This window comes from Borostomias antarcticus (genome assembly GCF_949987555.1).
Source record: "Borostomias antarcticus genome assembly, chromosome: 7".
NCBI classification, from domain to species: domain Eukaryota; kingdom Metazoa; phylum Chordata; class Actinopteri; order Stomiiformes; family Stomiidae; genus Borostomias; species Borostomias antarcticus.
In genome coordinates, this window is record NC_140240.1 from 25,325,610 (window position 1) to 25,346,372 (window position 20,763).

The 20,763-nt window shown below is 43.8% G+C and overlaps 2 protein-coding genes across 2 annotated transcripts; both read left to right on the forward strand.

The window, feature by feature from the left end:
- Window positions 1-130: 130 nt before the first annotated feature.
- capn9 (calpain 9) lies at window positions 131-8,722 on the forward strand (the record flags this gene model as incomplete). Its single annotated transcript, XM_084440522.1, has 20 exons — window positions 131-337; window positions 1,611-1,680; window positions 1,941-2,059; window positions 2,283-2,416; window positions 2,724-2,892; window positions 3,012-3,095; window positions 3,203-3,288; window positions 3,578-3,655; window positions 3,944-4,104; window positions 4,355-4,512; window positions 5,496-5,704; window positions 5,968-6,004; window positions 6,162-6,242; window positions 6,608-6,665; window positions 6,971-7,035; window positions 7,209-7,277; window positions 7,437-7,515; window positions 7,733-7,849; window positions 8,477-8,535; window positions 8,696-8,722. 20 exons carry the CDS (start codon window positions 131-133, stop codon window positions 8,720-8,722), a joined length of 2,067 nt encoding a protein of 688 aa, XP_084296648.1.
- A 2,133-nt stretch (window positions 8,723-10,855) lies between these two features.
- On the forward strand, window positions 10,856-20,256 carry ltv1 (LTV1 ribosome biogenesis factor). The gene is made up of 11 exons (XM_084441549.1): window positions 10,856-11,006; window positions 11,471-11,599; window positions 12,423-12,623; window positions 12,868-12,955; window positions 13,247-13,379; window positions 13,521-13,737; window positions 18,239-18,366; window positions 18,621-18,757; window positions 18,922-18,974; window positions 19,291-19,491; window positions 19,795-20,256. The coding sequence occupies exons 1-11, from the start codon at window positions 11,004-11,006 to the stop codon at window positions 19,906-19,908; spliced, it is 1,404 nt and encodes a 467-aa protein (XP_084297675.1). The 5' UTR covers window positions 10,856-11,003; the 3' UTR covers window positions 19,909-20,256.
- Window positions 20,257-20,763: the final 507 nt, after the last annotated feature.

Consider the following 20,763-nt stretch of genomic DNA (forward strand, 5'->3'; position numbering starts at 1 on the left):
CTAACAGCCCAGGCGCTTCACTCAACCTCGCTCCCGTCACAGATCACTCGTGAACACAATCTCACACACACACACACGGTCCCTCTCTTAGTCCGTTGTCGGTGCTCTGCTTTAGTCCAAAGGTCCGAAGATGCCCTACAATCCCTCCCTGTCAGGTGGGAGCGCCAAGCCTTTCAAGGCTGTCAGCACGCAGTCCGATGGGAAAACCTTTGAGCAGCTGAGGCAGGAGTGCCTGCAGAGGAACGAGCTGTTCGAGGACCCAGACTTCCCTGCCAAGGACTCCTCTCTGTACTACAGCCAGAGCGTGCCCATCAACTTTGAATGGATGAGACCAGGGGTATGTATGTATATGTCCAATGCAGCATGTGCTACACCTGAGAGGAAACTGTCACGGGGTTGTATATTATTGACAGTTACCGTCAGCGTGAGATGAGCAATGTGGTAGAGTATTGATAGTTTTAGGTTTATTCATGAATGAGCACATCTGGTGGATTTCTGAAATAAGAAAGCAACTTAGATTATTATTCTACCTGTGACGGCTTTTAGGATAAACATTTATCCAACCATCACCCTGAAACTGGTTTCATAAGAACGGACCGTGAATTGTCCAAAGTCCTAAAGATAAAGGTTTACTAGCATTTTGCGTTCTCTCTTTACACTGACCTGTCTCATTCCTGCACCCTGTCCAATGTTGTCTCAATGTTATGCACCATGACCAAAAGCAAATTCTTAGTACATTGAGATACTGCACGACACTAAACAAATTCTGATTCTGATTCTTCTTAGAGTGCTTCAGCTTTCCCTTGTACTGTATGTATTACGTATTATGTTGGGTACATTAACAGTTTAGTGGTGGGTAATGGCCTAGTCTAACTATGGCACGCTGAGAATGTTTCTTCTCCGTGTTGACTTAGGTAGGAGTGGTGGTTGATGAACTTTGCTCTTAAAGTTTATGTTTAGGGAGACAAATCATGTCACCAATCAGAGTATTTCAATAAGTGTACATGTAACTGCATGAAAATGACTTGAAATACAGTATGATACAGAAACTATTTCATGTGAGACAATGTATCAGATGTGGCTACAAATTCCCTGCAAAGGACTATAAAGTAATCTAATCTATTGCATTTCTGCCATTCAGATTAGGTGCTTTACAAGGTGTAACTATTGTCACCGTATAAATTACCTATAAAAACACTTCCGCATGGCATTCTACTACATTCACACAGGTCCACCAGGCAAACACCTCAGACTTTAGTAGTAGCAACCTACAAAGGGCAATTGTAGAAATGCCATTCAAACATCTTTAAGCATTTCTGGCATTTCTAGGCGTTCCTTGAGAGGGAATGCCGTTGTGCGTGTGTGTATGTGTGTGTGTGTGTCTGTCTTTCTGTACTGTCTGTGATCACTGTGTGTGTGTGTCTGTACTGTGTGTGTGTGTGTGTGTGTGTGTGTTTTGTGCAGTCAGCCTCTCCAGTGACTTCGACTTGATTAGGAATGCGAACACACCCGCCCGAGGCACGCGTGTCACTCCTCCCTCGTTATCTCCAAACCTGTTTCTTTCCTCTGTCACTTTGGCTCTTACACCTGCTGCTCCTTATTCTCCACAGGAACTTTGCCAGAACCCCAAGTTCATCGTTGGGGGGGCGTCAAGGACAGACATATGTCAAGGACAGCTAGGTTTGTGCGCTATTCTCCAATATAGGCTACAACTCTGTTAATATTTTAAATCTAGCAGCAGAACCAGGAGAGAAATGAAGTATGATAAAGAATGTGTCCATGGTTCTCAATGTCGAGCAAGTTTTTCTTGAACTCTTTTCTTGAGGCAAAACGACAGCACAAGTCATTGGTTACACTATCACTAGAGGGATGAGGAAAATCTTTGGGCCCAACTATAGATATAGACTGATACAGATCTCCTTGTGTTGTTTGCCACCTAGGGGACTGCTGGTTACTGGCGGCCATAGCCTCTCTCACCCTCCATAAGAACACGTTGGCCAGGGTGGTGCCCCACGACCAGGGCTTTGACCAAGGCTATGCCGGCATCTTCCACTTCCAGGTACACACCACCACACACAGCACAGAGCTAGGACTAGCACTTTTGGTTGGTTTCGTTGAGTCTAGAAATGCCTTTGTAAATTGATTCAGTTTTCCCCAACATAGATGTTCATCATCTTTAGATGGTCTTTAGACATATGAGATTTTGACACATCAGTATCAGCCATGGGTCTCTCTCTCTCTCTCTCTCTCTCTCTCTCTCTCTCTCTCTCTCTCTCTGACAGTTTTGGCAGCACGACCGGTGGCTGGATGTGGTGGTGGACGACAGGCTGCCGGCCGTGAGGAAGCGCCTGGTGATGGTGCACTCCGCCTCCAACAACGAGTTCTGGAGCGCGCTGCTGGAGAAAGCTTACGCCAAGTAGGGCACTGAGTCACCCAGTTCTTCTCTAGGCATATATGTGTTGAATTAGTATTAATGCTACAGTAGCTACAGTATATGGCAAGTTTGCAGTCAAGATACTTAGATAAGAGATATCAATTCCCCATTCTCTATCTATGCAAAAATGTATTGTTCGTGGCTCTTTTTTTATACAAAAGAAATCTAGGTCTTAGTGTAACTTCCTTTTATAAATAAAAGTTAAACAAAATAAAACACTTGTAATGCACAATATTACACGTCCATAAGATTCTTATTAACTCACTCATTTTTAACCATTTCCCTGCAGGATGAATGGGAGCTATGAGGCCCTGAAGGGAGGCTCTACCCTGGAGGCCATGGAGGACTTCACCGGAGGTGTGGGGCAGATGTACGAGACCAAGTCGGCTCCAGCTGACCTTTTCAACGTCCTCAAGAAGGCCCACGCCAGAGGATCCATGCTGGGCTGCTCTATCGACGTAAGGACCCCTAAAACCAGCATGCCTGGGGATATACTGTACCAAACCAGTATTATGAGGACCAGTTCTGAGATGGCTTCGATGAGTGACACGTTGTTGTGGTTTCTCCTCGTTTCCAGATCACCAGCTCCGCCGAGTCGGAGGCCCAGACGGCCAGCGGCCTGGTGAAGGGACACGCCTACTCCATCACAGGCCTGGAGGAGGTAGGAAAGGGGTGCATCTCAATTGTTCAAAGTGGCTTCCTCTCCTCGCGTCTTCCGCTTGAGGTTGGACGGGGCTGTGGTAACTTTGCTTCGTTCTTCTCCTGTAGGTGAATTACCGGGGGAAGAAGGTGAAGCTGGTCCGTGTGAGGAACCCCTGGGGACAGGTGGAATGGAACGGACCATGGAGCGACAAGTCAGTGATATACTGCACTATGGTCTACTAGCTGTTGAAAGCACGAACCACCCTTACCCTCCCCCCCCCCCCTCCAGTTTTGATTGGTTCCTTCCATTTCATACATTCTCGGTTAGACACACTGATTTGAGAATGTTGTGAAATTTGATTCCGTTCTGTGGATTCCACTCAAATACTGTGTCATTGTTATGCGATGGAGTGAACGTCAGAGTGGTCTGTGCACTGCATATACCTGTAGGAGAAAGTGAATCTTCTGGACACGTTTCCGTTGGTTTTCTCTCTTTACCAGGTCCAGAGAGTGGGATGCGATCGACAGGGCTGAGAAAAAACGCATCCTTCAGAATTCCATGGAGGACGGTGAATTCTGGTCAGTATCTGAGGGGGCTTGATCGAAAACACTTCTGATGTGCAATACATCCAACAAGAGACAACCTCTTTTAGACATTCTCTTATTTGGTCTCATTTGGGCTTGCAACTTCAACCGATAATTACCACCATTGACCCAGGTCACCCAAGTGCTTTAGTCAGAGTAAAACTGTCGCAGAATTATTTCCAGCCCAGCCCTCCATAGTGGCTTTACAGTGTCCAGAATAACTGTCTATTGAGATACCCTGAACACTAAGAACTGCTGAAATTAAGTGCTTGGTCGTTCCAGGATGGAGTTCGAGGACTTCAAGACCAACTACAACCGGGTCGAGATCTGCAACCTGACACCGGACTCGCTGACCGACGACACCAAGCGCAAGTGGGAGGTCAACATGTTCCAGGGCAACTGGATCCGCGGCTCGACCGCAGGAGGCTGCAGGAACTACATCGGTTAGTAGGAGGAGACTCCATGATAACACACCGAGCTGAAAGGGTGGAAATTAATTTGGTGCTGCACAGAGACCTTCGACATGACATCCAGGAGATTAATACATTTCAAATGCATACGCACTTGGACATGGGAAAACGTATAAAGTTCATATCTTTCTATCTATAATATCAAGCAATGCTGCAATGTGTCATTAGCCAACTCATATTTAATAAAAATAAATGAAGTAACTTCTTTTTTGGGGCGGGGCAGACACGTTCTGGACCAATCCGCAGTTCAAGCTGACCCTGGAGGACGCCGACGACGACGATGACCAGTGCAGCGTGGTCATCGCCCTGATGCAGAAGAACCGTCGCAGGCTGAGGAAAGAGGGGCTGGATCTGCAGACCATTGGCTTCGCGGTGTACGAGGTGCGAGTCTGAAGGAAGACTGGCTCGGCTGGCCCGACCCATTGTACGCTTTAGCCAACATCACAATGTTGTTGATGTGAACAGAGATGCTGCAGCGATAGACAAGACACTTCACTGAATTGAGGAGAAGTCAGAACAGTTTTTTTTACACACATCCACATTTTTCTTTGGTGCTGAGCTAAAGTGTAAAGTACAGGTGTTCCAAATTGTGAAAAAGGGCTCGCAACTCTTGGTTATATGCTCGCAAAAATATTTTATTTAAAAAATACAAAAAATTGGATCCAAGGTGGATCTTCGTCATGGTGTTCTTTCTCTGATGAAGATCCGCCTTGAACATCCGCCTTGGATCAAAACATTGTTTTTTGAATAAAATACTTTTGGGAGCATAGAGCCTGAGTTGTGGCCCTTTTTCACTATTGAGAAGTCAGAACACAACATTGATTTACACCCAAAGTCATAATCAATGTAGCTAGAACACTGCACTTTCAACATCCATCATCTGAGAAGCAGAAGAGCATACACTACATTTATGGACAAAAGTATAGTGACACCTACACATTACACCTAGGAGCTTTTATGGTATCCCATTCTCAATTCATCGGCATTAATATGGAGTTGGTCCCCCCTTTGCAGCTATAACAGCTTCTACTCTTCTGGGAAAGCTTTCTACAAGAATTTGGAGTGTGTCTGTGGGAAATTTTACCCATTCATCCAGAAGAGTATTTGTGAGGTCAGACACTGAAAATTCCAACAGACGCAAAATCTTGTAGAAAGCCTTCCCAGAAGAGTGAAAGCTTATAGTTGCAAAGGAGGTACTGATTCCATATTAATACCTATACATTTAGAATGGGATGTCATAAAAGCTCCTGTAGGTGTAATGTGTAGGTGTCCCAATAGGTTTGTCCACATAGTGTATTTAGGCTTTTTAAAAAGGCTTTCAAACATTTGTCCCTCCCCCATCGCCTCCTCCCCCACGACTTCAGGCTCCGGAAGACGTGGACCACCTGGGCAAGGACTTCTTCCGCTACCACGGCTCCAAGGCGCGCAGCAAGTCCTACATCAACACGAGGGAGGTGTCCGAGCGCTTCACGCTGCCCCCGGGGAGCTACCTCCTGGTGCCCACCACCTTCCAGCCCCACCACGAGGCCGACTTCCTCATCCGCGTCTTCTCCGAGAAGAAGGCCAGCGCTCTGTACGTGACGGCGGCAGGAGAGAAAAGCTGATGTTATAGCCCTATACGTTTAAAATAATGGTGCTCGGTGTACCGAACTGTAGGTTTTTGGTAGTGTTCCAGGTCGTCCTCGGAGCAGCCAGGCTGCACAGTTCGGCAGATTGTATGTGTAGATTGTATGTGTCTGACAATAGACACTCAAGACCTAAATTCTGAGAAGTCTGTATTGTTGTCATGTAACAACTGCAACCAACTGAAAAGTTACATCATGTTTCCATCAACAGGGAGATGGGCGACACAATTGATGCCGACCTGCCAGATGTGAGTAGAACGGCCATTTATAGACCTTGAACACTGTATCACTAAGATGCTAGTTAACAAAGTGCTAAAGGGATGTGTGTGTGTGTGTGTGTGTGTGTGTGTGTGTGTGTGTGTGTGTGTGTGTGTGTGTGCGTGTGCGTGCGTGTGTGTGTTTCAGCCACCCATGCCCAGCTTGCCTGAGGAGGAGACAGATGAGGAGAAGGGGCTGAGGAGACTGTTTGAGCAGATTGCCGGCTCGGTAAAAACATGATACTGATACTGTATCAGTACCGTGAGCTTACAATATAAACAGTGACAATGGTTTGGATGAATTCTCTGAAGAGATCTCAGATCTTAAGAGGGTTGGATTGGGGGGAAAGCAGTAGGGTTGAGGCGCTACTTTCACTTATCATCTACAGTATATAGTATACAGATCAGTGATTACATCATGGGAAGGATGAGGTAATAAGGCGCAGTATACAGTTTGACTAAGAAGCTCGCAAACCACATACTGCACGTTCAAGCAGCAAAGAGAGTGGAATCGTACATACACAGTAACCTAACTGCAGAATATTGAATGTGTTTTGCGCCTCTGGTGAGCGAGAACTGTTTCTCTTTCTCCAGGACCAGGCCATCTCTGCCAGGGAGCTCCAGCAGGTGTTGGATGGGGTGCTGAGCAGGAGTAAGACTTCCTCCCTAAGACTTGCACTTAAGACCCTAAGACTGCTATTATAATAGAATAAAACATATTTAATAAGATATTAAAATAAACACAACCCTCTCTCTACCTTTCTGTATTATACACACTCTTGCAGAGTATATTCTGTGAATCTTGATATAAAGCGAAATATTTACTACTAAAAGCTTTTGGATTTTGTGGCTGTGTTTTCGGTCGAATGTGCTACTTTGAACACTATCTTTGCTAAAAATGTGTTTCAAGACAACGCGACTGAAGGATTCATGGTGTTTTTCACTCTTCGCCCTCAGGAAGGGAAATCAAGTTTGATGGCGTGAGTCTCAACACCTGCCACAGTATCATCAACCTTATGGATGTATCCTTTAGCCAAATGCTCAACTTGGTCACCAAAGCTTGGCCAGTATGCAGTGTTAACCAAATTTTGCTGTTTGTCGAGTTTCAAAGCCTGGAATTGTTGAATCTTAAGTGAATCCAAAGTGTAATTCCCATGTACTGTAGATTGTACTGTACCTTGACAGAGACATTCAGGTGGACAACACGGGACAGCTGGAGTTTCAGGAGTTTAAAATCTTCTGGGAAAAGATGAAGAAATGGATTGTAAGACCAACGCACACGTCGCCACTACTGTCATTCATGTTACATTGCTAGTAGACGTTACATTCACGTTACATTGCTAGTAGACTGGGTGCAGCAGTTCAGCGTTAGAAAACGAGTGTGAAGTGGAGGTGAGACTGTTTTATCTTTGCGTTGTTGCAGATGCTCTTCCTCTCCTTTGACACCGACCGCTCAGGAAAGATGTCCTCCTACGAGCTTCGCATCGCCCTCAAAGCTGCAGGTGACAAATGACCACCAGGTGTTGTTTAGGGTTAGCCATATCTCTTCATTTACTGGACTTCTACGGCCATTCCTACCTCAAGTCAGGACAAAGCCATGACGTTTTGGTGGCACCCAGGCTTTTCCTGATGAGGCTGTCCCTTTTTGTTGAGAAAAGAAAATGCTTATCACAGTGACAGAAACCTAACCGATAGGCGATTTTGTCTCAACTATTCTAGGCATGCACCTGAACACCAGGCTCCTGCAGCTGCTCGGCCTGAGGTTTGCAGACGAGAAGTTCGACATCGACTTTGATGACTACTTGACTTGCATCGTCCGTCTGGAGAACATGTTCAGTAAGTAGAACCTGCAAGGGGAACATGTTCAATGTGCAGAACCTGCATGGGATTTATAGGTTGCATGACCTGACCTATCTCCACACTTTATTTACGCTGTGTCAGCGCTGGAGAAAGGTCTGGCTGGACTCATTACCATTCAGGGATAGGGAGAAAAAAAAAAAAGTATTTCTTTAAACCAATCAAATTCAAATTATATTATTCGCTTGACAGATGCAGCATCATGCTGGGTTGTTGTTGTTTTACGTAGTCTGGATTGGCCAACCACATGAATCGGGCGGTAATAAACACTGATAAGACAAAAATAAAACTAAAGACAAGGCTTATTCCCAAAACCTACATCCGTTGAGTCAGACTAATGATACTGAGGATACTTTGCTTTGGATATAACAATCCATAGAAATATGAAGACTGCCAATGGCATTGTAGTGGTTTATAAGGAAAAGAAAAGAGATTATTAAATTAAGTCATAGATTATTTTACGCTATTAACTCTTTGAGTTGCATAGTACCATCATGGATCAATCAGGTTGTGGGTAGTTTCTCAGTTCTTCTTATTCCCTGAGTGACTGCCACACTAGATCCTCCATTTTTTCTGAATTGTCAATTGTCATTTTTCCTCCATCAGGGGTTTTCCAGGCGTTGGACAAAAACAAGAAGGGAGAGGTGAACATGAATATGCTGCAGGTAGAAATTACTAAATCATTTAATGTATGAAATATGAATCCTATGTTTTATCATTAGGATAATATAAAATATGTTTTAAACATAATTCAGTACACCATGTCTACTTTATGATGGGCCAAGCAGTGTGTAGTTGATTGTAGGTTTTCCTTTCTTTCTGCAGTTCCTCCTGCTTTCCATGAATGTCTGAAGATCAAACTGAAGCCAACAGAAGAACAAAATAAAACCAATTATTGGTTCAAGGGTGCAATATCTGTTGCATATATGAACATGGCAAACGCTACCTGTAGCTATTAAAATCTTTACTTTAACTTTAACAAAGGAACCTATACTGTGTATCTGTGTATGCTATGGTATTCTTCAATACACTTTTCTGTAAAAAATTTAATTAAAAAAATGTTGAGTTCTGTAAATCCATATCCAAAAAATCCATACCCCACAAAACAGCTATTGACGACTAGGGGGAATAAAATGTGTTCTATAATGTTATTGCTATTCAACAATTATTGGAGACACACACTGTAGAGCTGAGGGTTGTAGGATTGACCATGTATTCTCCGCCAATCAGCAGATAGAAAGACCAACAATGTCAACATCTCTGAATAATCAGATGCAAGAGTTTGGCCTTGACACCCCTATCTGCCAGATAGAGGTGGAGAGAACAACGAAGTCAATAGGACCATCTCTGAGTGAGATGATGCAAGAGTTTGGCCTTCACACTCCATCCACCTCTGGGTTGATTGAACAGGAGGGGGGCATGGACTAGTTTGGGCCAGTCTGATATGGTAATGGTAAATGGACTGCACTTAAATAGCGCTTTTATCCAAAGCCCTTTACAATGGCCTCTCATTCATCCATTCACACACCAGTGGCAGCAGCTGCCATGCAAGGTGCTAGCCTGCTCATTGGGAGTCATTTCGGGTCCACACGTGGACAGGAAAGTAGCTGGTGGTATAGGACATTTTAGAAGCCCTTTATTTTGAAATGCCACATCAGAATGTCCTGAAAGGCTCTGGGTGACACCCTAAAGTGTTCTGCTAGCCTGAAGTGGAATTGGTGTGACATTATGAGCGGTCTCTTCTAATTTGAAAATTGAGGAAATGTAGTAAATATGACATTTTAGAGGTCCTTGCCACATCAGAATATCATTTCACTTCCTTAATCAAACCATAGTTGACTCCACTAAGTAAATGAGAGCTAAGGCGGCAAACCTCAGTCATTCTCAGGGAAAAAGGCTTAACCGTAATAACGCTAGTGTATGCGCAAAGTGGAATAGATGGTGGCCTACAAAGTGCGGGGCGGCTGTAGCTCAGTTGGTAGAGCTTTTAATGATCGAAGGGTCAGTGGTTCGAATCCCAGCTCCGACTGTCCACATGTCGAAGTGTCCTTGTCGAAGTGTCCTTATCCCAATGAGCAGGTTAGCACCTTGCATGGCAGCTACCGCCATTGATGTGTGAATGTTTGTGTGAATGGGTGATAGGAGGCCATTGTAAAGCGCTATGAGTGCCGCTAAGGTAGAAAAGCGCTATTTAAGTGCAGTACATTTACCATTTACCATAGATGGGGGGGGGGGATCCAGAGGATATCTTAGTTAATAGCCTAGGTCTAAAACTAATGATTGGCCTGTCTTATAACAAGGCAGGTGAGTGGTCTTAGTCCACCAGCGCATTTGACAGTGGAGCAAAAAAAACGACTGCTCGACTTCAAGAATATCAGTCGATTTAAGTATCTCCGACTGATGATTCGACTCGTCGACTTTCAGCGGGCAGCCCTAAGTATAATTATTTTATTTTTTATTGATTTGTTTTCTTAATACTTTTGTTACTTTTTTAATACTTTTGTTACTTTTATTGAATTGTTTCTTCATATAATTCTCTTGTAGCCAATTTTAATTCCATTTAGGCTACAATAGTTTTGTTTTGTATCATCTCTGCTTTTGTATTTGTAGTTTTGCCACTTGACTAGTTTCTTTCTACACCCTAGTTGTGTGCGCGTCTCCTTGATGACATTGCACGTCGTCCTATATAGGCTATAATACCATGACGTCGACGCGATAATCGACGATTATGCTTATGTTGATTAGTTTGGCCTGTTGGGCAATACCAAATACAACACGGGTAGAAGCCGATAAAATATATCATCGTATTATTGGCTTTTTCTTTTAAAATCTGCAGAAATATTACTATTATTCAGCCAAATATAAAGTATCGTAATACAATACATGTATATTACGTCAGATATAATCTGCTTCAGTAAAATGTATCTGCCCTGAAGCCTATAAGTACCTCCATTTCGCAAAATGAGTCCATCCAACAATGGTTGATGCAGCATGTCAGAAAGAAGTCAGCGTGGATAAACAACTTTGATACTTTCTCAATTTAAATCTCCGTCGTTGACTCGCTTTGTATGTTAGTGTTTGAAATACTTTAATACAAACCCATACAACTTCAGGTCCGGAGGTCACTTTGATCATGGTGAGTCCCCTGCTAGGTAGTTTTAGCTAGCTAATTAAGCTAACGTTAGCTAGCAAAATCAACTAGCTAACGTTAGCAGCGTTTTATTATGCTATTTAGTGTTGGGGTTGCATGCCTTCTCTGTGTTTCAGGTGTTTGCATTTTCTGAGAACGTAACTACACTTTGTTACCAGCCTATAGAAACGTAACGTTAGCCTGCTAGCTTCATAGATAACTAGGCATTATGCTTACTAGCTAGCTAACTCATCCCTTACCTGCCAACCATGCGTGTATTTCTGTCATAACGGTTAGATGCCTTCACTGAGAGTCTACGATCAGACCCAGGCCAGGGAACGCTGTGGTATAACTAAGTAAAACGATTACCTACTCATACGCAACGCTGAGAGAAAAGTGCAGGAAGAGTCTTAACCTTTAACTTGGGTGTTGGTGCAACTGCCGACCGTGTGTATTCCTCATCATTGCAGCCTCGCAGAAAGAAGTCGTTCATCGAAAAGAAGAATGCTGTGACCTTCCACCTGGTCCACAGGAGTCAGAGGGACCCCCTCGTTGCCGATGAGACGGCTCCCCAGCATGTCCTTCTGCCGGCCCACAAGGTAGCGACATGCACCTGGGTCGATCAATGGATAGTCTTGCCAGCCAGACCTATCTGCACACTTTATCTGTCTGGACTCATTCGGGGATGGGGGGGGGGGGGGATGCTGTATTTCTTTAAACCAGTCACAGTCGTCTTGGGTGGACTGCTTGGAATATGAAACCTTTACCATAACCGGTGGGCAAAGATGCGAATGTTAACATTCTTTGTATATCTTTACAATCATCCACCAAAAGAACCAAGTAGGCCTGCCTTATTGATGTTGATCCAAATCTAAAACAAAGCCCTGCTTAGCGTGTAGGTTGTTGACTCGCCTCTGAGGTTGTCGATGTTTCACATAGTGAAGGGGACTGGAAAACAGAAACACGCTGATAGGGGAGGAGTCTGGATTTAATCTGATTGTCACCACTGATTGGGCCGGGTGTGAAATCCCTAGCCACTGATTGAGCAGTAATAAACAAATGACAAGGCTTATCCCCAAAACCTACATTCGTTGAATCAGACTAGTCAATTGCAGACTGTAGTTTAGAAACTAGGCCCGCATATGTGCCCCTTCATACCAGCTGCACTATGGTAGAGCGAGTCACACAGAAGACATCTAAGACATGAGACTTATGCCTCCCCTGCTTTTGTGACATTGCATCCTCTTCAACAAAAGATTGATGTTTGTTACGTACTATTGTTACCTGTCACACATACTTTCTCACAATTTCCTCATACAGGGATTATTCAAGTTCATATCTATCAATTTCCTCCTACAGGGATTATTAAAGTTCCTGTCTGCCTGTCTGTCTGTCTGTCTATCTTATCTGTTTACCATGCAGGTGGAGGAGGACAAGCGTCGTGAGGTGCAGAGGGACTTTGGTGTGTTCTTCGACGACGACTACAACTACCTGCAGCACCTGAAGGAGACCTCCAGGCCCGTGGAGCTGGTCGCATCCGGCCAATCACAGAGGGACAGACGACCGGTCGGCCTCCGAGATGAAGACAAGGAGGAAATGGAGGAAGGGGCAAATGTCATTCCTGTAAGTCCAGCTTCTACTCCTGGAATTGTTTGGGTTCTACATTTGGTGGTGCTCTTTGTTCAAGACAGTGTTTTGAATAGACACAAAATGGTGTGTGTGTGTGTTGTACAAGTGTAGAACAGAGGACTTCCTACTTGTACTGGGCAAATAAGTTGTTAACTATTATGATAAAGTTGCATAGTCCAGCACTCAGTTCTTAAGTTGAATGCTGTTTTTTTGTTTGTTCTTTTACCTGTTTTAACAGGCTGCCACCCTCAACCTACCATCCTCAGTGTTTGCCTCCGAATTCGAGGAGGATGTCGGTCTGCTGAACAAAGCTGCTCCCATCTCAGGTGAGAAGCCTTGACATCAATACTGCACTTGATCAACTCAAGACATGACTACTTTGTGGTGATTGTCATGTTGAGTTTTATTTATTCTTTATGTTGTCATTGTTGTCTTATGTGATGTAATGCCTTGTTTATTGTCATGTTGTACGTACATGGGTTAGTAGTAGCATTTAAAAACAGAAAACCCTTTCCAGTAAACTGTAATTATGTCACGTTGTCCTAGAGATGAGACACAGATTAGCTTTCTAGACAACAGACTTATACATTTGATGTCCATGATGTATTGTTTGCTAGGACCCAGGTTGGACATGGACCCAGACATCGTAGCTGCTCTCGATGAGGACTTTGACTACGACGACCCAGACAACATATTGGACGATGACTTCATCATCAAGGCCAATGATGTCTCGGGGACAGTTGGCATGGAGTAAGTCTGATGGCACAAAGGGACACTGTCCAAATTAAGAGAACCCCAGGAGTTATAGTGTGATATAGACATTATCTTTCTTTTGCTTTTGCTCTCTGAATCTTTACTTCCATAACTACCATCTGCATCTCCTCAACGTAGTCACGGTGGGGACGACGACGATGACGAGTGGGAGGACACAGACGAGGAGGGGGACATCGACTCCGAAGGCGGCTTCTCCGGAGAGGAGGGCGGCGGCGTGAGGGAGTTCATGTTCACGGACGAGGAGACCAAGAGTCGATTCACCGAGTACTCACTCACCTCCTCCGTCATGAGGAGGAACGAGCAGCTCACTCTGCTGGACGACCGCTTCGAGAAGGTGAGGGAACCGGAGCTACTCTAGCAGGAACCGTTGTTGAAGTGTTAGACTAGATCAGGCAACATGGTCAAAGGACTGTTGTGCTCCATGTTGTGCATTTGCTATAAATGATTTGGGAAGCATCTAGTCATGATAAGTTAGATGGCGCTGTTGCATCGGTTGTCCTGGACAGAGAACCAGTAAATGATTAGTGAATGCCTTAGGCAAGGCAAGTTTTATTTGTATAGCACATTTCAGCAACAAGGCAATTCAAAGTGCTTTACATGAGACATTAAAAGCATCAAGACAAAGTGCAACACATAAAAGGTAATATAAAACGAAATGCAAAAAAAGGACATTTAAAACAAAATACAGGAAAAATAAAATGCAGGAATAAAAGTTAGTGCTGTGTATGAATAAATTAATTAAAATTATTTGATTTAATAAAAAGCAGCAGCAAAAAGAAAATTGATTGATTTAAAAGAAGAGTTGCAGCAGACCTGCAGTTTTCTGGAAGTTTGTTCCAGATATGTGGAGCATAAAAACTGAATGCTGCTTCTCCATGTTTTGTTTTAACTCTGGGGACAGAAAGCAGGCCTGTGCCAGACGACCTGAGAGGTCTGGATGGTTAATAATTAGGGCTGTCCCTAACGACTATTTTTCTAACGATTAATCTAGCGATTATTTTTTCGATTAGTCGATTAATCTAACGACTAATTTAACGATTATTCTAACGATTATTTTTTTACTGTTCGATTAATATCACTTAATTTTCCCCAAATAAATGTCAAAAATTCTCTTATTAACATTTCAGTATTTTATTCAATTATTCTTGTACAAATATATAAATTATGCTTCTGCACTGCAGGGCAATATTCCACAACAAAAAAAATCCTCTGTCTTACAGTCCAACATAAAATATAATATTATAAAATATAAAAGTTAACTTCAAATAAAAGGAAAAGTGCAAGTAATGCAGTAGGCAAGTTCAAGTCATTTTCAGGAGGAATACCAAAATAAATACCAACATAAAATCCTCTAATTAGTGCAATTCTAACCGGAATACCGTAACTATACCTCTCAGTAACAATAACGATCTCAGTAACAATATAACATTCTCCCCCTCTCTCTGCTCTCCCTCTCCCACGCTCCTCTCTCTCCCCCCCCTCCCCTTCTCTCTCTCCTCCTGCCTCCTCTACTCTCTCCTGCTCTCCTCTCTCCCCCTCCCCCTCACTCCTCTCTCCCCCTCCCCCGCGCACCTCTCTCCCTCGTCTCCTCCCCTCTCTCCTCCTGCCTCCTCCTCTCTCCTGCGCTCCTCTCTCCCCCTCCCCCCCTGGTGCGCTCCCCTCTCTCCCCCTCCTCTCTCTCGCCCTCCCCCCTTCGCTCTCTCCCCCCCTCTCTCCCTTCTCCCCCCTCCACCTTAGGCATTACTGTGGAGGAATGTGAGCATGTCCACATCTCTTTCTTTCTTTTCCATCAAATTTGTGAAGTGGTGCCTGGAGGGAAGTGTATACCCTGGGTGAAATGTGTTGATCATCTCACGGAAGCCTTGACCCTCCACAATAGCAACAGGTCTCATGTCCTTGACGATCATCTGTAAGATGCAGTTAGAAAGCTGAGCAGCCATCTGGGGTGTGCATGGAGTTGTGTTCTTTTTGTGGAAAAAGTCCTCCACACTGCTTTGCCTCCTGAAAATATTAAGCACATTAGTTAATTAAATAGCTAATGCTAATAGTGGCATATTTAAAAATAAGACTAGTTTTAATGTTTTCTCAGGTGAGAAAGTAACCATGTAGATTCCCAATATGTGGTCAGTTTATCCAAATAACCTCTTTTCGGAGATTTTAGCACACCGTTCTTCAAAAGCTCCGGTAGCTTCCCTGTTGCCTAGCAACATGTGCTTGTAAACAAAACGCTCTGCGCCCTACCTCGCGCAAAGCACACATTTCTTATCACGTGTAGGCCCCTTAATTTCCACCTCACTGCTATGTTTAGCCAACTTGAATGCCAACATGGCCATTTAGAAGTCTGTCCATCACCACAACACATAGCTAGCTAGTAGCTACATGGCTAGCTAACGTTACTCTCGCTGCTATGTTATGATTTGCTAAATTGATGCTAACGTAGCTATTTAGGTGCGAGCACCACAATGACAATAGGCTACCGTAGCTAGCCAGCTAACGTTACTAACACCAGAAGACATACAAACTGTGGTGAGCTACATTGCTTGTGTAACATTAGCTAGTAGCTATCCATTTTTCACTCATACACGGCCGGAAAAGTGAACAGAAATACAACGGTGACTTACGGTGCTATCTTGCGGCTGTCTTCACAAAGAGCTCCGGGATGCTTTCGCTTCAAGTGCTCGTTCATTGCAGATGTACTGCTGTGATAAGCCATTTCAATTTTGCACAGTTTACAGAGCACCACATTGTTCGGTTTTTGTCTGAAGTACTCCCACACTTTGGACGATCGTGGGCGAGGTTTTTTAGCTGCCGGCTCTACTCCGGGGACCTCCATGTTTGTTTGTGTTTCCACTGGTCGCAGCCATGTTGTTTATTTGCGACGCATCGACGCACATTACGCAAGTCGACGTATTGACGTAGTCGATTACGTCGACTACGTCGACGCGTCGTCCCAGCCCTATTAATAATGTAGCAGCAGTTCAGAAATATATTTTGGCCCTAGACCATTCAGTGCTTTATAAACCAACAGCAGTATTTTAAAGTCAGTTCTTTGACAGACAGGAAGCCAGTGTAAGGACCTCAGAACTGGAGTGATGTGATCCACTTTCTTAGTCTTAGTGAGGACTCGAGCAGCAGCATTCTGAATCAGCTGCAGCTGTCTGATCGATTTTTTAGAGAGACCTGTAAACACACCATTACAGTAGTTGAGTCTACTGAAGATAAACGCATGGACAAGTTTTTCCAGATCCTGCTGAGACATAAATCCTTTAATCCTTGATATATTCTTCAGGTGATAGTAGGCTGACTTTGTAATTGTCTTAATGTGACTGTTGAATATCAGGTCTGAGTCCATGACTACACCAAGATTTCTGGCTTCGTTTGTGGTTTTTAGCATTACTGATTGGAGCCGAGTGCTGACTTTTTATCGTTCTTCTTTGGCTCCAAAGACAATTACTTCAGTTTTATTTTTGTTTAGTTGAAGAAAGTTCTGGCACATCCAATATTTGATTCGTTCAATGCACTTAATCAGAGTTTGTATGGGATTATAGTCCCCTGGTGATATGGTGATATAAATTTGTGTGTGGCCTTAGTACAGGGGTTGGGAAATTTTATGACAGCCAGAGCCAGATGAACACTGTCCCTCATTTATCAAAGGAGCGCAGATCAGAGTGCAGAAATGATGGTATGACAGCGTCCACGTGTCATCTATCCAACAATCGCATGCCGGCAATCCCATTGTATGAATGGGAAAACAAACTTCATTTAAATACCACACCCCTACATATTCTGGCCTCGCCCCTGTAGTTTACGGCATGAAGATACGAAATACGGCTAAAACAAGACGTTTCTCTGACTCGTCCAATAACAACTCTTCACTCTCCATGGAAAGATCTCGCATTTTACAATTTTATTTTAAGGGATAGTTCACGCATGTAAATTCACACAATCAGACAGCATGCGAGCTGGGCAGCTTCCATGTTTAATGGTGTAGCCTATCCAAAAACCATTGCAGATTGCAGTCTGTTTGAGGATTTATAATAATAATAATAAAAGTTTACCTTCCACACAGAAAAATGTATTATTGTGACAATAAATTACAAAGTAACAAAATCTCAAATTGGAGCTAACACCTGTGTGAATGTAAATTATCCTATTTCAACCAGTAAATAGAAACCAGTATAGACTCTGGTGCTCGTCAGGTTAAAAGCTGACCTCGCTCGCCCCCTCTTCTCACCTCGGCTGTACAATAGGACGCGCAATGACCCTGATCCACAATGCTGCCAAGAGCCTTTCCACACGGTAACAAGACCACCAAAGCTGCAATCGCTCCTGAACAATACTGAACACCAGAAGGAGTAACAAAGCTGATGAATTACTCTAATAAAGGGCTTCCTTTAGAGACAGGCGAGAGTTTACCCTAGCCGCTTCCTTGACGACCTGGCAGAGAGCCCGTCCATGGTGCTCGTATCGGATCTCAACTCCAGTCGACAATTCTGTCTGATATCAGGCTAGGACAGGCTGATATGTGGCTGCCTTCCAAACAAAAGACTTGACTAGACTTGTTGGGGAATATACTGGTTTCAGTATATTTATGCAAACCAATATCAGTGGTTTTATATTAGGCTAGTAATTGTAGATTATATTACAAATTCTACATTTTGTGGGAGCCAACAGAGTAGTCAAGGAGCCACAGGTTCCAAGACCCTGCTCTACTATGGCATGAAATTCTGTCCTATCAGATACCAGGAAAGTTCCTTATAGCAATATGACGACGCAATATACCTTTAACCACCCGAATCATCTCCAACCCGTTTCCCTGTGTTTCGCCCCTGTAGTTTTACGAGCAGTTCGATGACGACGAGATCGGTGCTCTCGACAACGCTGAGCTGGAGGGGTACATTGAACCAGACAGTGCCCGTCTGGAGGAGATTATCAAAGACTACTTTGTGCAGAAGGGGAAAGAGTGAGTACATTTGCAAGCGCCCGTCGGGAGACTTGGAGCAAAAGTCACCGTGAATGGATGTGCGTTGCATGGCGTACCAATGCAATCTATATACCAAACCGTTATGATACTAACTTCAAGGAATATGGTTACGCCTATTCAAACAGTACTTCTGTCATTTACAGTAATACTGTACGTCATTACCCTATAAAAAGCAGCTGTGTGGCAATAAACCTCCACATAGATAACTGAATTAACCTTGACATGTTTTTCAGATACCAGAAGCCTGACGACCTGGGTCCCAAAGAGCTGCCCGTGGTGAAGGAGGAAGATGAGGAAGAAGAGGAACAGGAGATGGAGACCCTTGTTATTGAAGCACCAGGAGAGAAGTGGGACTGTGAAACCATTATCAGTGAGTTGGTCCACTACTAATCATTTGAATACGGTTTATAATATGGGTCTCAAGGACCCAACGTGGTTTAGAACCTATATTTTTTTTGTCTTCACATCACATTTTCGGCTGTTATATACACAATTATACCTCCACTTAATGATAACTTCCTGTTCTTTTCTCAGGCACCTATTCTAACTTGTATAACCACCCCAAAATCATAGCAGAACCAACAAAGGTATGAACCGTGTTCTCATCCTTCGTAATAATATTAGGCATGGCTGGGTTTACATCAGCATCCTACATACCTCTGACTGGTGACCGACTGTTTGTACTTTCTTCTGCTCAGGTTATTTCATTGTGGGAATGAAATACTACAAAGGATAAAGTTCGTTCGAAAATGCCCGTCTATTATCTTACAGGCTTAATTAGTGTGGACCTTTATTTACAAAACTGTGTGAGGAGAGAAACACGAATAGCAAAATGGACAGAAAATATATATTTGTCCTTCACTGTGGATCCTAACAAAGTATTCACATTGATCCACTTCTCAGGCAAAGACCATCCGCGTCTCCAACAAGACGGGCATTCCGTTGGACGTCCTTCCGGACAGGGGCCTGACAGCCAAGCAGGCGGAGCGTATGGAGCGCATCAACGACTCCGACCTCCCCCGCGTCGCCACCCAGCCCCGGCCCAAAGAGGAGAGCAAGGAGGAGCGGAGAGCCAGGAAACAGGCCATCAAAGAGGAGCGCAAGGTCGGTTGGCTTCTACTAAGACAACACTCCCCTCTTTTGGTACCTCTTCATTTGGTTTCACTCTGTCCGGACATTTGAAAATGTTTTACTTGTGTATTTACAGTGGTGACAGATAAATATGTCGGGTATAAAAATACAGGTGTGACATTATATTGTTTCCTGACTACAAGTAAACGTGGGGTAACCTAAAAGTGAAGTGCAAAGTGAGCAACAGTCAATTGAATGAATTTGAGCAAAAATGCATAATGGAGGGAATATTTTTTAATAAGTTGTTTCACACCAAATTCCTGTGTTGCTCCACAGGAGAGGAGAACGGAGAAGAAGGCCAACACAATGGCGTTCAAACAGGAGAAAGTCCGGCAGGAGAAACAGATGCTGGGCCTGCGCGCCAACGTCCAGGGTCTGAAGCTGTCCTAGCTACTAAGAGGAACGGTCATACTTGGCTCAAACTGACTTTGTTGGTCATCATGACCAGGATTATCAATGGGTACAGCCATGCTCTTGCATACCCCTATACTGAAAGGACCTTCCCACCTCAACCACGGAGGACTATGTGGTGTGTGTGCGTGCGTGGACTGCGCGCATGTGTGTGTGACATTGAGGACATTTCAGAGATGTGTGGTTTTTGTTGCTAAACACTTCTGAGGGCTTATCAACCTACAGTTCATAAAACCAAATCGAGATGTAAAACAGCATTTGGAAATCTTTATTAAAAGCTGCCACCGTGTTTAATGCAGTATCACTGACCCTGATTAAACGCTCTCATATCCAACATAAAATAATCTTGAAATTATTTACTGATGAATAATTAAGCAGCACAAAAGCTTTACACACATTCCATATGTAAACAGTTAACTGAAGCTAGTATTACCAGTTGGCCAGCAGTGGCAAACCTTTTGTTAAGATCAGGGGTTCTCAACTGTTAAGGAAAAACCTTACCTGGTTTATTTTAGATTTCAAAGAACACGCCGAGTGGTCGGTCAAGCTGGTTTTAAACAAAGGCAATAGTTCTATTCTTACGATTCTGCAGAGTCGGACTCTAGCACAGGAAGTGAATCCGGGCAGAGTGAGTCAGATGTGGACAAGGTCGATAGGTTATACAGTGAAAAAGGAAGTGACAGTTTCAGGATGAAGAGGACAGGGAAGTGATGTCACACAGGAAGAATTTGTAGTTTTAACAGACTGATCTGAGAACGAACTACAAAGTTGGAACAACAGTCAAGTAGGAAAACAGAACACTTTGGTGAGACTTGAATTTCATTCACAACCGTT

Coding starts and splice junctions, on each gene's coding strand:
- ltv1 (XM_084441549.1), top strand. Junction 11,600..12,422: donor TCCTTCTGCCGGCCCACAAG/GTAGCGACATGC, acceptor TTTACCATGCAG/GTGGAGGAGGACAAGCGTCG. Junction 19,492..19,794: donor CCATCAAAGAGGAGCGCAAG/GTCGGTTGGCTT, acceptor GTTGCTCCACAG/GAGAGGAGAACGGAGAAGAA.